This window comes from Loxodonta africana, chromosome 6 (genome assembly GCF_030014295.1).
Source record: "Loxodonta africana isolate mLoxAfr1 chromosome 6, mLoxAfr1.hap2, whole genome shotgun sequence".
Taxonomy (NCBI): Eukaryota; Metazoa; Chordata; class Mammalia; order Proboscidea; family Elephantidae; genus Loxodonta; species Loxodonta africana.
The window spans coordinates 104,000,202-104,015,692 of NC_087347.1; the positions used below are offsets into that span (position 1 = coordinate 104,000,202).

The 15,491-nt window shown below is 45.2% G+C and overlaps 1 protein-coding gene across 16 annotated transcripts in view; it reads left to right on the top strand.

The window, feature by feature from the left end:
* Positions 1-315: 315 nt before the first annotated feature.
* The window catches only part of ZEB2 (zinc finger E-box binding homeobox 2), a 191,425-nt gene continuing 176,249 nt past the window's right edge, over positions 316-15,491 (top strand). For 13 of the 16 annotated variants that reach the window (XR_010322322.1, XR_010322325.1, XR_010322321.1 and 10 more), the window contains exons 1-2: positions 316-617; positions 3,122-3,263. Coding sequence is in view for 10 of the 16 variants with exons in the window: in XM_010586332.3 (XP_010584634.2) it covers positions 3,191-3,263 (73 nt within the window). In the remaining 6 variants the exon portion in view is untranslated. The other 3 variants (XM_023542968.2, XM_023542969.2, XM_064287235.1) reach the window with 3 other exon arrangements.

A 15,491-nucleotide genomic window follows, 5' to 3' on the forward strand; every position in this document is an offset into this window, starting at 1 on the left:
TTTCGCCCCTTGGAGTTCTCCAGTTCTGTGAATGGTGTGCACCGTTTTCCGCCCTGTACTCAGTAGGATTTAGTGATGAGGATAATGATGCCAAAGGCTTGACGGGTGGGGGGGGGGCGTGGAGAAGGGAGGGAGGGAGGCGTGAGGGAGGGAGAGAGGAAGGGAGGGAGGTGGAATTTCATTTCTTCCACTAAAGCGTTTGCGGAGACTTCAAGGTATAATCTATCCCAGATCCTTTCCCAGAGAGAAACTTGGCGATCACGTTTTCACATGATGCTCACGCTCAGGGCGCTTCAATTATCCCTCCCCACAAAGATAGGTGGCGCGTGTTTCAGGGTCTCTCCTCCAGAAAAGAAAAAGAAAAAAATGTCATTAGAAGAGGCGTAACACGTCAGTCCGTCCCCAGGTTTGTGTTTCCTGGAGTGGCCAAAGAGATCAGTTCTAACCTGCTCCGCAGGAATAACGGTCCTGCCTCGAAACACTCTTGGCGAGGTTTTGTACAGTTTGCTCCGGGAGCTGTTTCTTCGCTTCCACCTTTTTCTCCCCCACACTTCGCCGCTTCTTCATGCTTTTTCTTCTCACCATTTCTGGCCAAAACTACAAACAAGACTTCGCAGGTAGGTTTTTTCCCCTTTTCTCTCTTTTTATTCCTTTTTGGTGTGCTCGTACCCCACCCTCCTTTTCTGATTTTCTCCTTTTGAGTTGGGATGTGAATCTGAAGTGACAAGGGGTGTCTGTGGGTAGGAATTTCAGGTGGGTTTGGCTCCTTTATGACAGGCTTCTCCCAAGAGTGGTTTCTTGACTTTTCCTTGCACCCTCGCTCTCTCTCCTTCCTTTTTCCTTCCCTTTCCCTCCCCCAAATAATTTGCCCTGTACCTGTCCACTCAGGTAACCAAAGGTGCCTTTGGCTACTCAGCCTAGGAAAAGTTTTATTGAGAACTAAATGGCTGGAATAAAAGCTCATCAAGGGGAGAGTTTCTGCACAATTTTGGCATCTAATTTCAATTCATTATATTCAGCAATTAAAACTTGGCAAATACCTGTTCATAATTACAAAACTTGATCAATACAGACCTAGCAAAATTCGGATGCAAGTCTTTCTCTTAGACATGGCAGTCCATCGGCTCCCAGCGGAGAAGGCTGTTTTCTAAGCAGAAAGTTGCCTGTTTTTTGTCTGCTTAGCGAGTTTCATTTCTTTATTTCATTCTTTGTGTGTGTGTGTGAAGTAACACCTCAGCTTCTGTGATCATAAATAAAGAAGTGAAAGTCCTCATGGAACTTGAGTCGTTTACCAAAGTGGGGGGGGGGGATCATTACAGCTGGGAAGAAAACTGCATCAGGATATCAGGGTTTTAAATTAAGGATAACTTTTGGAATTTTAAATGACAACGTCACATAGACATGGATTTAACAGAAGACACATACACACACAATTACATTCCATACTTTGGCACTGAAAAGTCGAGAGAGAGATATCAGGAGTTCCCAGGAACAGTGGTGAGCTCGGCTAACATCAATGTGTTTATCTCCCATCTACTTATATATTTTACATGCTCTCCCTGTAATGATGAGGACAAGATTACTAACTCCAGAGTAAGAAATAACAGGCAAAGATAAAGTTTACAGCACAAATGCCCTGTCTCTCCCTCACACACACATGCCCATAAAACTAGCAGCTTACTTTATTAAACATGTATTTATATGCAATCGTGTGTAAGTCTCAGCATGAATATAGACAGGCCAGCTGTTTCATCCCAGACACTTGTGTGACCATTTATTTATTTCAGGATTTTCCCCAACAATTTCAAAGCAGTGGGAGAGCCAAGAAATGACAAAATGTGTCAAACTTAAATTAAAAGTCTCCTACTATGCCTAGGTTAAATTTAAGGTGCTTTCTAAAACGTCCACTTCCCCTTCTCTCTGCACCGCCCCCCCCCCCACCCTCTCAGCAAATGTGTGGAAACTGATACTCACTTTCCAGGTTTTCCGAAAAGCTTCTAGCACAGGAGACAATAGGTGCGGGGCGTGGGGACTGAGTGTGCTCGGCAGAGAAAGGGTTAATGGCCCTTGTGTTACAGTTTGCATCTGTTACATCTTTTATAGCCCCCTGTTTAAACTAATCCTCGAGGCACAGCATCTTCCCAACCTCCACCGAGTTTCGGGATTCTCCTCCTCTCCTGCCTGCCTCCGAGGTTCCCCTTCTCCAAGTTTTGACAGTTTCAGCTGAAAAAATGCAGCGCCTCTCTCGATTTTTAGGTACAAAAGTTTCGAAGCCAGAAAGGATACGATCATTTAGAAGAGCTTAAAAGTGCTGCCGTACTGGTTGGACTTTCTCTTTCCTTTCTCGAGGAAGAAAAAAAAAATTTTTTTTTCTACTGGAAGTATTTAAGGGGACCAGGGTGGGGGACCTTGTGAGTGAGGTGTGTGTGTGGTGGGGGGGGGCGCGGACTTAAGTAAATATTGTCAAAGTGGCGGGGGGGGCAGTGTCCAAAGAGGGTTATAATTATATTTCTTATTGCGGCGTGAAACGGAGAATCTTAATTTGAGGGGTGGGGTGGGGGAGGAAGAGGCATTGCCTCGATCAATTCCAAAAGGGGAGGGAGGGGGCGCGGGGCAAGTGGGCTTCCTATAATTACTATTATCAATTTGCCAGAGTGTGCTTCAGCTGGGGGCTCTTTCCCGTTGTTTGTTTGTTACCTCGGGGGAATTTGGGGGGGGGGGACAAGATGAGAGCGAAAGAAAGCCTCGCCTCACCTCAAGTTCCCGAGCCGGGCTGAGGACTTTTCGGAGGAAGGGGTCCGCCTCGCCCTGACTCAAACAGCCTACTGTACCGCCGCGTGCATTCCCTCATACGGTCAGGAGTTATGACTCATTTTGAAGATGTAATTCTTGTCTCTCTGATCCCCTCGCGGGTGCAACACACCAAACAGTAACAAACACAAAGCGCCTCGGGGCCAAGGCTGGGGGTGGGGGGCGGGGTGGGGGCCGCTGAAGTTTCGCTTTGGCGTTGGGGGGCGCGGATGGGTGCTCGCCGGGGCCCTGGCCCGGCTCCCCTGGGCGGCCCGCGCGCGTTTCAATGGGCGCGGGCGATGCCCACATTGTCGCTGTGTTTGGTTGCTAGATCGAGCCTGCGTGCTGCCGAAGCAGGGCGCCGAGTCCATGCGAACTGCCATCTGATCCGCTCTTATCAATGAAGCAGCCGATCATGGCGGATGGCCCCCGGTGCAAGAGGCGCAAACAAGCCAATCCCAGGAGGAAAAACGGTAAGAAGCGGCCCCAGCCAAACTTTTCCGGGCCACTCCGCGGCTCCAGACCCGGGGAGAAGGAGGGGGAAAGGGAAAGGGAACCGAGGCGGCGGCGGCGGCGGTGCCCGGGGCTCGCGGGCGAGCCTCCCTCCGCGGCCGGCGCCGGAGCCCGCAGCGCGCGGCCGCCCGGCCGGGGGGAGTTGGGGGAAGTGCCGGGCAAAGTGAGCGCCGGGGCGCCGGGCGCTGGGGTCCGCCCGGGCCCTGCGCCCCCGGGCCCGGCGCCCCAGCCTCGCCGCCGCCGTCCCTCCGCCGCCCGCTCGGTTCTCACCCGGCCCGCGGGGTCCCCGGCCGGGCTCCGGGAGCGTCCGGGCAGGGCGGGGGCCTGGGCGCCGGTTCGGGCGGGCTCCCGGGCGGGGGCGGGGGTGGCCAGGGGACTGCGCGGGCGGGAGAGGGGACCCGGGGCTGTGCCTCAGCGAGGCTCAAAGTTTCTTGCCGGAGTCGCCCAGCCGCCTCTCTGTGCGCCAAGTAACGGTCCGCTGGCAGCGGGGCCGCCCGGCGCGCCGGGACCCCGGGGTGGGAGGGACTCGGCCGACCCCGTGGGGGTCTGGCGGGGTCCGTGCGGGCTCGGGGGCGGGTGGCTCTTCTGCAGTGGGCTCGGGCCCCCACGCCGGGGACTCGCGGAGTCGCGGGGCGCAGCGAGACTTTTCCGGGCAGTTTCTATATGGGCAGGAGGAACCCGTTATCCAGGCTTGAGTCAGGAAGGAGGAAGGAGGTGGGGGTGCGAGGTGGCCACACAGACCAGAGGTGGGAGACTAAGGGGGACTGACAGCTCAGCAGGTCCGTCTTGGAGAGAGGCAAAGAAAGGAACAGTGGAGAGAAAGAGAGAGAGAGAGGGAGACGGAGAGAGAGAGAGAGACCCCTAGGTATAACCCAAAACAAAATCGTGGGAATAAAAGAGAAAAGTGATTGGCAAGAGCGCGGAAGGCGCCTGGGGGAGGGGAGAGGGCTGGGGACGCGAGAGGGTGCCGGGGGGTAGCTGACGGAGGATACTGAGTTTAAAAAGAATAAACCAATCCCCCCCCAAACAAACAAGCTCCAGCCCAGACTCGGAAAGGAAACTTCTCGCTCCCTTCGCTCCCAGCCGATCACCCGACGCGGGGCCGCGTAGACGCTCCCGAACTGGGCGCCGAGGACGCGGCCCAGCCCGGCCTCCCGGCCTCCTGCAACCCCAACCCGCGTCTCGCGGGGACCGCCCGGGCCCACTTGGGACAACTTTCCTCTAGAGAAGACAATTGTGCGCAACCCCCGCCTGCCCTAGAGCTGCGCGGCGCGGGGAGGGGGCGCAGTGCGGGCTGCTGGAGGGAGAAAAACACAAAGACGAGAGAATTTTGATTAGAGACAAATGATGCTTCTCTCTCCCCCTCTCTCTCTCTCTAGGTTTTGTGCGTGTGTGTGTGTGTGTGTGTGTGTGTCTTGCTTGTTGTGGTGGAGGTGTCGAGCCATATGGGGGAGTGATAGAGGAATTTTAGTCAGAAACTGTTCGTTACGTTATCCTGCTTTTTCCCTTTGTGCTGCCTTTGATCTATTTGCTTGGCTTAGTATTACAAAAAAACAAGTACAATAATATATTCCAAGATCCAGTTCAGGCTGCTTCTTTTTAAGTCCCTCTCCCTCTCTCTCTCTCTCTCTTTTAATTTAATTTTTTCACTCTGGTGTCTGGCATTATTTAAGGTGGTCCTTACACAGGAGACCTCCCCTTCCCCATCTCTGGGTAATTTAGTAGACACTAAAATTACACCTAATGTCCCCCTCTCCTCTCTTGTGTTTCCTCTGTTCCTTTTATTAAATGTTGGTTATTGATTTTCTAAAATCAATGTCTGTTGTGGGGCTTTTTTCCCCCTCTTACAAGTATCTAAAGCACATTGCTGATCAACTGGATAACAAAAGCTTTGTGTCAAGGAGGCTTTTTTCTTCTTCTTATGTTAAACAGTCATTTTTTGAGAGAAAAGAGAATGAGATTTAAAGCCAGGCTCCCAGAAGTGTTCTTTTTGCAGGAGTAACTGTTCAGAGTGTTTGTTTCTTCTTGCCTTCCTCCTCCCACCCTCTTCGGGATTTTGCCACTGATGACCAGCCTGGCCTGGCAGTGAGGTCAGGCCAGAGCCCAGGTCTGGAGAAAGAGGACTCCAGGCTCCCTGGGAATCTTGGGGGAGGGGGCAGCAAATAGGGAGGCCCAATGGGGGCTTCGCAGGTGGACCGGAGAGCCAGGGAGGCTCGTAGCCATGGGCACTGCGGACATTTCCCCCTCCGCCCGGCCACTAACTTGGGAGCAGCCTCAACACTCGGGAACCGAAACTTGACTGTACGTTTTAAGGCATTTAGCCCAGATTCTGCACACTTAACGTGAGCCTGTCCATTGCTTACAGCTGCTCTAACTTTGATTATTACCTGTCTCTTTTTCCAAATCATCCGTGGGAAAACAGGCTGTGAATTGGTGACTTGTCAGTGTTTTTCTTTGGGTTTGATTTGACTGAGCAATGTCCTGATTTTGTGAAGCAGGTAGAAAAGTCCCCCTCCTTTTTTTCATCCAGAATGTATCTTTTCCCTTTGGGAATTGCCAGGATTTATCTGAACTGAGTGGATTTTTCTTCTTTCCTGGATTCATGGAAAAGATGTCACTTTTGGGCTTGTGTCTTTGCTGATAACACTAAATATGATGATGCTTATCAAAATCATATAGAAATTCCTGGAAAGGAATAATGGCAATAATAATCATAGAAGGAAAAGCAGGAGGAAAAAAAGGTCATCCAGAAAACTAGAATGGCACATTATGTAATTTTAATGAAGTCAACCGTATGTGTGTGTGTGTGTGTGTGTGTGTGTATACACACACATACAAAGATGACGAAGGGGGTAAAACATGTAAAGCAGTGTGTGTTTGAAAGGCTGGACAGGAACATGGGTGAGGAGGCCATTCTGTATACAATTGTGAAAAGGCAAAGGAGAAGAAGCCAGTTGGAGGAAAAGAAATGTGCAAAGAATGAAACAAGTCTCTAAAATACACCCTTCAAGATCCTTAGGCTAGCAAGATGCCTGCAAAGACAGTGTCAGAGCCAAGTTAACCCATATCAGCCAGGAGTCCCTTTTTCACCCACAGGGAAAGGGATGAAATGTCTTCTAAGAAAATAAGATGTGCTGGAGAAAAGGGGGGGGGGGTGGGGTGAGGGGAAAGGAGGGGAAAGCGAGTTGCCTACAGACAAGCAGACAAAAATGTGTGTCAGTTTCAAGAAAGTTCAGTCAGATGATCCCCAGTCGCCTGACTCACTTCGTAACACTTTCACTGAAGCTGGAGAGGAGGGGAAAAACCCAGCCCCCCTTTTTTCATCCCCTTGATTATACCCCACTATCTCCACACAGCCTTGGAGTCAGAAACTGAGCACTCTGAGCCGCAGGTGCCCGGCTGCTGCCTGCCTGCCACTGGCACAGCCCGTGTAACTTGCAAAGTTTGCTGCTTTCACCCCGTTTCGGGCATTGGCTCCTGGGGATGCGCCTGCTTCCCTCCTGCCTCCTGCAGAGCCTGAGAAGAGAGGCCTGCCTTCCAACTTCCAGCATCAGCCTCTGAAGAATTGCGCGCGCGCGCGCGCACACACACACATACACACACACAAACACGCACGCACGCACGCACACACACACGTTGTAACTCAAATCAAATCCGGAAACTGTTGCAGAAAAGGGAATGAAGTTGTCTTTGGGAAAACTGAATTAGGAAAAAGAAAAAGAAGAGGGGAGAGGGATAAAAGAAGGAAAGAAAAGTTAAGTTTGATTTCTTCTCTCCAAAGTTTCGGTTAAAGGGTTAGGGACTAGGTGGAGCAGATGGGAACCTTTTTCCAAACTCCTTTGGTCTCGATTTTCAGTAATAATGAAAAGGGATAAATTGGAATGTTTTCAGAGCTTTGGACCCAAAAGCAGAAACATCCAGATGAGCAGAAATGATTATCCTTGTTGATGATGAACCCCTAAAGGGAGTGGAGGTGCTGATGGTGATGCCTAGAGGCAATGGACTGAGAAGCTGCTCCCTTTTCATAGATGATTAGGTGAAAAGGAAAGGAAATGCAATCAACTCCTTCTAAAGGATGTAGCTCCTTGCTCTCCTCCCAGAGAGCTGAAGTTGGGATGGGGCTCTGAGTCAGAGAACCCCTCCCTCAGTACACACGGAGGCAGGGAAGTTTCCTCCGGAGGACAGTCATTTCAAACTTGGCTATCTTTACAAGCCTAAACATCTTTGGCTAGTAGCTTCCTTCATAAAGTTGATGAGCTTTATAGGAAGCCTGTTTTGCTGACTCTCAAGGCAGTGAGAGGCAGTTTGTGTGGCAGGTACCAGTTCTAAGGGCACTCCAAAGATATCCATTTCTACTCTTTCTTCTCTGTGCAGGTCTTCTGCAAGTTTTGTCATGTGGCACACACACGAGGCTGGGGGCTGTGTATCTAGACAGATCTATTTATTTTATTTTGGTTTGGAAAAACTAACCGAATTGGGGTAGAAACCTGTCTTCGTAGCACGACCACTATCCCCTGGCATCCATAGCGTGGTGCTCTAGCAGGGGTAAAGGTGGGCTAAGGATTTTAAACTTTACGTTATCTCTCTGTTGCCAAATACAAATAGGTTTACATTTTTAAAGCATTTATTTTCAAATAAAATAAAACCCATATGAAAGTTCCTTCTTAAACTGTAAATGTCATATGTTTTGGATTCTTTCTTTTTTATCTTTCTTAATTTGCTCACCGTAGAGAAAATACCAAGAGGTTATCAAAGACTCTAATGCCGTGTTAATAATATTTCTTAGGAAAAATGTGTGTTTACCCTGAAGGTAGGAAAGGAGGGTGTTGCTTGCTAGTAAGCTCTCTCGCAGTGCCGCATTTATTCCAAGATGTGGGAGATTCTTTTCCTTACAACATTTTTGTCATCTGCATTCTTCTAAGGCTTTTAAGGTGCATTTTCTTCTGTGTGAAAGGGAATTCTTTGTCCTTTTCCTCTCCAGCACCGTGGCTTCCCAAGGTAGACACTATTTTGTGCCTGTCACAGAGAGAGGGAGTGCAGGTTTGCAATGCTCACAGACAATTGATTGTCTGCCCTAATGTGTTTCATTTACATGTTTATAACGTCAATGGTGCTGGGGTGTCCACTGTACCATTCATTCCCGCATTCCCACAAGGGGGCAATTGTCTGAATGGCCAAGTCAGACACCTTTTTGATTGCTCTTTGGTTGTCTTTTTAGAGCAAAGAGATAAAGAAGGAAAATCTGTGATGCAGAAACACTAGTTGAAAATATACAGAATTAAATGTCACCACAAAAGCAGACGTTAACATAAGCCCAAATATGCTTTTTAGCCAAGATGTGAAGGTTGGGAAAAAAAAAAAAAATCACAGCAGAGGGAAGAATGATTTAAAACCAATAAATAGAGCTCCCCCCCACTTCTATTTCTTTTCTTTCTTTAGCAATCAGAAGATGAAATGTGACTTTCCTTTTCATATTTAAGCCTTGAAACACTCAGGCATCTCCTCATTATTTGTATGTTTGCTGTGATTTGTGAATTTTGTATATATTTACATAGCTCTGTTTACGCCAACAGCATCAGCTTACCACTTGGAAAATCTATTCACTGACTATTTGGGTGGTGAGAAATATAAACTTTTAAAAAGTAGAATCCAAGTATTTCTTCATCAAGCATTTTTTTAAAAAGGAAAACGATAATGATCAGTAGACTTTATGGAAGGCTTTGCCTTAATAGCTATGTGCCAAATACTTTTATCTTGGGTGACAGTCGTGTCAGACTGAAAGCTCAGGAAAAGTGTAACTAGTAGTTACAAAGTAAATAAAGGATTTCGTTTTAAGGTGTTCTGCACTGTTTTTCTACTGTGAGTGTGCGTGTGTGTGTGTGTGTGTGTGGTGTTTTCTCTGAAAGAGGTGAGAGGAAAAGCCATTTGTGTGTGTGTGTCTTTTGGCTTTTATCTTCATTCAGCTCTCCCCTACAGATTATGCATATATGTAGTATACATGAATACACCTGTTTAAAAAAAAAAAAAGGTTTCACAGTTCAGATGGTGTCTTGCTGATTCATTTAGGTAATAGAGTTAGTAGAAGTTGGTCTGATTTCGCGTGTGGTCCATGAGGAGAGAAAATACTAACTCTTGTGTTATCTGGTGGGAGGTAAATGGGATGGGGGAAACTTTTATAATTTTGTAGTAAATTAGGGAGAAAAAAAAATCGCCAGCCTGTGAAAAGATTTTGCCTCTCCGGGAAGACACACACAGTAGCTGCACCGTTAGCTGAACCCCTGACACGGCGGTCTTTTGAATGCCTTAGGTATGATTTCACTTTCGCTCACATCAATGCTGACCTGAATGCCTTTCATATCTGATCCGCTGTGTCTCTCCCAGTAAACATCCCCTGAGGGGAGAACAAAGAAAGGAGCTCTTCTTCTTCTTAATCACAATTCAGCCCTTTCACCGCCGGCAGGCTCCATTTGCATTCTGCCACAGAAAGCCAAGATGAAAAGAAAGAGAGAGAGGGAGAGTGAGAGAGAAAGAGAAGGAGGGAGAAAGAGAGACAGAGAGAGAGAGGCAGAGGGTAGTGGCTGAGTAAAATAACTTAGGTGTTTGTGGCTGTTTGTTAGGCTTCCCCTAGTTACCAGCCTTATATAGTTGATGCTCAACCAGGCCCTGTCCCTCCTGACAGGCATATAGTGTTACAAGATGGCATGTCTGTACTATTCATGGCCACCCGCTCACACTTGAGGTAGAAAGTGTCAGGGAGGGATCAAATTCTACCCCTAGAAGCCTGTTAGACTTGGGGTCAGGTGCGTGGACTTCCAGCTCTTGAGTGCTGCCTATTATTTGGCTTTAATAACTATTATTGTTTACCATTAGGGCAGGGAGGTGAGGGGCTGGGGGTGGAAGGGAAGGGGCCAGCTGGAGGCTAGTCAGGAGAGAAGGGATAAAGTCTCGGGAGCCCCTGCTGTGGTTTTAGTGATGGGTGTGCTTACACCCAGCCTCAATACACTGATAAATCCTCAGAAAACTGGAAAAGACTTTCCCATTTTCCCCTGACTTTTTATGATAATTCATATTTTCAAATGAAAGAGGAAAAAAGCCAAGAAAGAAACTCTCAAATGAGCCAAAAAGGAAGAAAAAAAAAAATTCTCTGAAAAGAATTTTAGGGGGAAAAGTTGTTCTATTTTAAAAAGCTTTGAGGGCTGTAAAGTGCCACGTTTTTCACACCTTCTCCATACTTTTTTTTTTCAGATTTTTTTAGTATGTTTAACATTTGTGAGATGACAGCCTTTTTGTATCTCAAACTGGATGCTTCAAGATTTGTAGGGAGGGGTTGGTGGTATTCACGTTCTCTTGAGAGAGAAAGTTTGTGCCTAAAGGTCTTCTTCTTACTGGGAACTGTTTAAACCCTCGCAGGCAGACCTGTCAGGTTTTACTGTGTTATTTGCCTCCATTTTCAACATGTAAAAGTAACATGCAGTTAATGGTATTGGAAGGAGACCACAGCAAGAGCAGAAAGCTCTCGTGACAACTTTTCAGCTACATTATCTTGCTCCTAAACTGTCTTTTCTCTCTCTCTCTCTCTCTTTTTTTTTCTTTCTGAAACCACTTTAAGATACCAACAGTTTTTCTTCAACAATTAGACGAAGCATACAAAACACACGCACACAACTTTGGGAGCATAACCGCTGCAAATAGCACAGTGAATAATTTGAAATAGGGGCTTTTCCGATAGCCATTGTGGCACCTTTCACTTGTAAGAGCAGAACTAACGGAGATACTAGAAATTGTACAGGAGCATGTGACACAGATTTCCTAATTTTTTTTTTCTTTTTCCCAGAAGATTTACAGAATTTACAAAAAGAGATTATCCCTACACCTTCCACCCTTCCTATCCACCCCCATGACCCAAGCAATGAAGGATTTAGGCAGATTTACTTCAGTAAACACCTTTGGACACTTGGGGGGAAAGTGGGAGTCTGTTTGCAAAAGGAGGCTTTTGTTAAGTGAGGTACTGGGATAATGCTTTACCAGGCAGCTGTGATATTAACCTACCCAGCAATGCGGGAACACTCTTTAACTCTTTGAATGCCTGGCCCTTTTTGCTCAGCAGATAAAATCCTGGCTCTCTAAAGAATTCTGGCTCCAGCGGTTTATTATTCAGACAAGTCTTGTAGACATGAAAACTGTTCAAGCTTTTAAGACAATGTGGTTTAATTAGATGGGGTGGACCTACATTGCTCAGAAGCCCTTCAAATGGTGGTTTATAATTGGCAGAGGAAAAAAGAGAGAGAGAGAAAGAAAGGAAGGAAGAGAGAGAAAGGAATCAAGGCAGCACATTAAAAATTCCAGGAAATATCTTTAGAAAAGCTATTTTCATTTCTTGCTTTTAAAATATTAGACTACGGTAGCTAGAGGGAATGAAACAGCTGGGGCCTCTCTCCTTACTAGAAGAAGACACCAGAAGTTTGTGATGAGGAAAGGGGCTTCAAGTTCAAAAGCCGTGGGAGGCCAATTGGGCAGTGACGTTATCTCAGCCTTCACATCTTTGCAAGAGGGAAGTGTTGCCTATCTTTCGGAGCTTGGGAGATGATATGAACCTCAGAGTCCAGCCCTCATGCTGGCCGTTACCAACTTGAGACTTTCCAAAGCAAGCAGAGAGGCATTTCTAAGAGGAAGGAGTTAATGGTTATTTTTCGCTGGGCGCAAGAATAACTTTACAGGTGTTGCGTTTAGACTTAAATAAGATTGCCTTATTTAGTTTCGAAAAAGAGTGTAGGTGTCAACGTTCGAGCAGCCACAAATGTGTGAGCAAGTAAAGGGTATGAGACATGACAAAATTAAAGGTGTTTGCTATGTTGTTACACCGTGTGTCAGGCTGCAAGCTCCCTTTGTCACAGCCTCCTGGTGATTTGACAGCGCAGATCTACTTCCCTCCTAGGTGAGACAGCATTTTTTAACTGGAGTTATAAATATGGTACACCCTTCCCATTGCACCCTTGCCTCCCAGATCCGAGAATCCTATTTGAAAGCATCTTGCCCTGAGACACAATGAACAAACGCCCTTATACAAGGGGGCTGTGCGCTCAGGGGCCTGGGCAGCGCCAGCATTACAGTAGCTGGCATTGACTGTTGTTTGGCAAGACGGTCCTCTGCCAAATCATCCAATAATTAAGTTTTATGTTATTTGTATGAACGACCAAGCATGCAGTATTCCTTTTCAAATCAAAGGGAGGCTTAAAATGACTTTTTGAACACTTTCAGACCATGGTCAGGTCACAGTTTGGGGGCTGAATTAAAATGATCTCATTCATGATCTAATTGAGGTTGGCAAAACCTTCGCAGTAGCAGGAGTACATAAATATAAATCAAATACCAAAATTTAGCAAATCATATCATTTGCTCGAAATCTGCTCATGAATTATTCTCCGATTGCCAACCCAGAAGTTAAACTTTGTCTCCCCTCCGCAACAGTAACTGTGCATATTTTTTCAGGCTTCTGACAGGAAAGTTAAAGGAGCTGAACAGAGAAAGGAGAAGGAAGATGATCCATGTCTTATCAGATACTGTGTGTTTGTGACCCAAGAAAGTGTGATAGCTAATAAAGCCATAGACATTTACAGTGGACGCTGCAGGCTTGGTTAGAAATTAATATGGGCTTCTAAAAACCAGACTTCGGAAGAGCAAGCAACGCGGACACATAAGGAGTCTGAGAGGAGCAAGCATTTTGAGAAGGATCTGATTGAACTTTGCTTTCATTTTTCAGTGGAGGAATGTAATCATCCTAATGATTCATGATTATTTACAAATTTAGTTCTATTACTGAGCTGAGTTGAGGGGATGGGATTTGAAGTACCTGTTAGAATTAGAAGACAGTAACAGAAATGTTAGGATTTGTATGTTACCTTTTTTTTTTTTAACATATAAAATCAAGACTCCAGATGACTTTTTCTCTAATTTATGGGATTAAATGTCATGTTTTATTGTATGTAAACCATTTTTAGGTTATTCTTAATTTTTCTTGGTGGCTACCTGTTATTTCTACTTAAATCTACACACTCCACTACAAACTAGAAAAGACCTAATTCTGAACTCGAATATTTTGAAGTTAAATTTTTAAATCCTACTTCCGTGAAGATATTGTTTCAATCCAACAATGAACACACACGGGTCAGTTCAGCTAATTTTATCATAAAGAGCGAATATATGAAAGTGTATTTCTTAAATCACCAGGAGATGGTAGAAACATTTTAAATAATATCAGGTGATAAAGGTAAAGGACTGTAGCAACTGCATTCCTTTGGGAGTAGATAATTGTCATTAGTGGTTTCCAATGACAATGACAAAACGTATTCTACATAAAAACCTATAATGAATTCCTCATTAATATTACATTGATAATATGACAACATAGTGATTTTTGTTCTTTGCATACTTTCTTTTTATAAGAAAGTATATAAAGAACATACCATATTTCTTTTTATAAGAAAGAAAGACACTCTTGACAAGGTGCTAACCACCCCTTCTCTAAAATAAGAAGCAATCAATAATAGATCAACAGATTAAGATATCATGCTATATAAGATCTGGGTTTTTCCTCCCTCCCCCCCCCCCACCAACAGACGGGTAAATTTTAAATAATTCACTGCCCAAGCAATCTATAAATGTAGTATACAGCATTCACTGTGTCTTAGTTTAAAATGCATTTATATTGTCTTATGTCTCTGAGTAGCTGCAATCAAAGAAACTTTGCAATTTGCTTATTCTTGGAAGTACCTAAGTTTCTATTTTAGACACAAAACACATCAATGGAAGTGTTTCACATCATGAGATTTCTCAGTTTTGAGAGGTGAGGTTTGTATATAAAGAAGCCAGTAAGCTGTGTTTTCATAATAAATAGGCCCATTAAAAGGGAAAAATCTCTGAGTAAAATGGGTGTCCTCTAAAGATTTCCCATCACCCTTGCTCTGCTGATGGGAATTTGAAAACCAAATACAGCCCACATATGCACACATTCCCAAGACACATGCCCAGATGTATCCCAGTACTCCAACTCTGATACTGTCTGTAACTTTCACTGCAATCATATAGCTGGTGAATGAAATACATTCAAACAATAATAGTAGACATGAAGAATTAACACAAACTCTTGTTTAGTGAGATTTATCGTAAGGAAAAAAAAACTGTTCCCTAGGCCACATGACTCTGAGGAAACTTAGTTGTACCTATTAATCTAAGCTTTAAATGTATTATTTAGGATAAATTACTAGCTTTGTGCTTTTAAACTGTTTTCTCTTTTTCTTTCTATGTTACCAACCTAAACACAGATGATCCTAAATTGATTGCAAATTATTATGGTCCTTAAAACAGCATTCTGGAGTCCTGAATAAAGATGGTATTTGAAAGTAGTGTTTACAATATTTAAAAAGAAAAAAAGAGGGGAGGGCTGAAAACTACACTGAACATTTAGAAATGTGTGGAGTTTTATACTTGTGCAGATAAAGTGTGAGGTAGCCTTGCCTTGTGAAACCAAGACCACAAATGATACGTGTCAGTAGGTTCTTTGATAGGGCTTCTGGCCACAGTGTTTTTGTGCTGTCAAACTGCTATGTTGAACAAACACCTCCTCTGGGACTGAGTGATAAATGCAGAGACAGGCTGGCTTCAACCAGTCTCAGCAAACCTGCTCCACCACACCCCCACTCCCAGGCCCACCTCCCACATCCCACCATTCACCCACCTCCGACCCCCCTTTGCCCCTTTACCTGAAATTGACATTTATAGAGGGGTGCCCAGGGATTTTCAAGGTGTCAGTGGTGAGGAATTATTGATACTCCCCAAATCTGTGAATCAGTACGCTGAAACTGCAGGGAAAGGCCTTTTTTTTTCTGGCAGGCTTTATCTAGTCTTTGTAAATGGAACTGGACTGAGCTTCTAAACTTTTGCCAAGTTGAACTTTTTCCACCTTTGCTTAATCATTTGAAAACCACTTGCTTTCCTCTTGTCTCTCCCCCAGTCACTTGAGTTTTATTTTCTAACGTCCAAGCCATTACGTTGTGCAACCCAAAACAAAATTTTGCCATAAAAAATCCCAACACTATTATCTCCTACTTTTCACCGTCCATCATTCTTTTGGGGCTAACATTTCGAATGTATAGTCAACTTGTGTGTTTTTTTTTTTTTTCTCTCCTCTT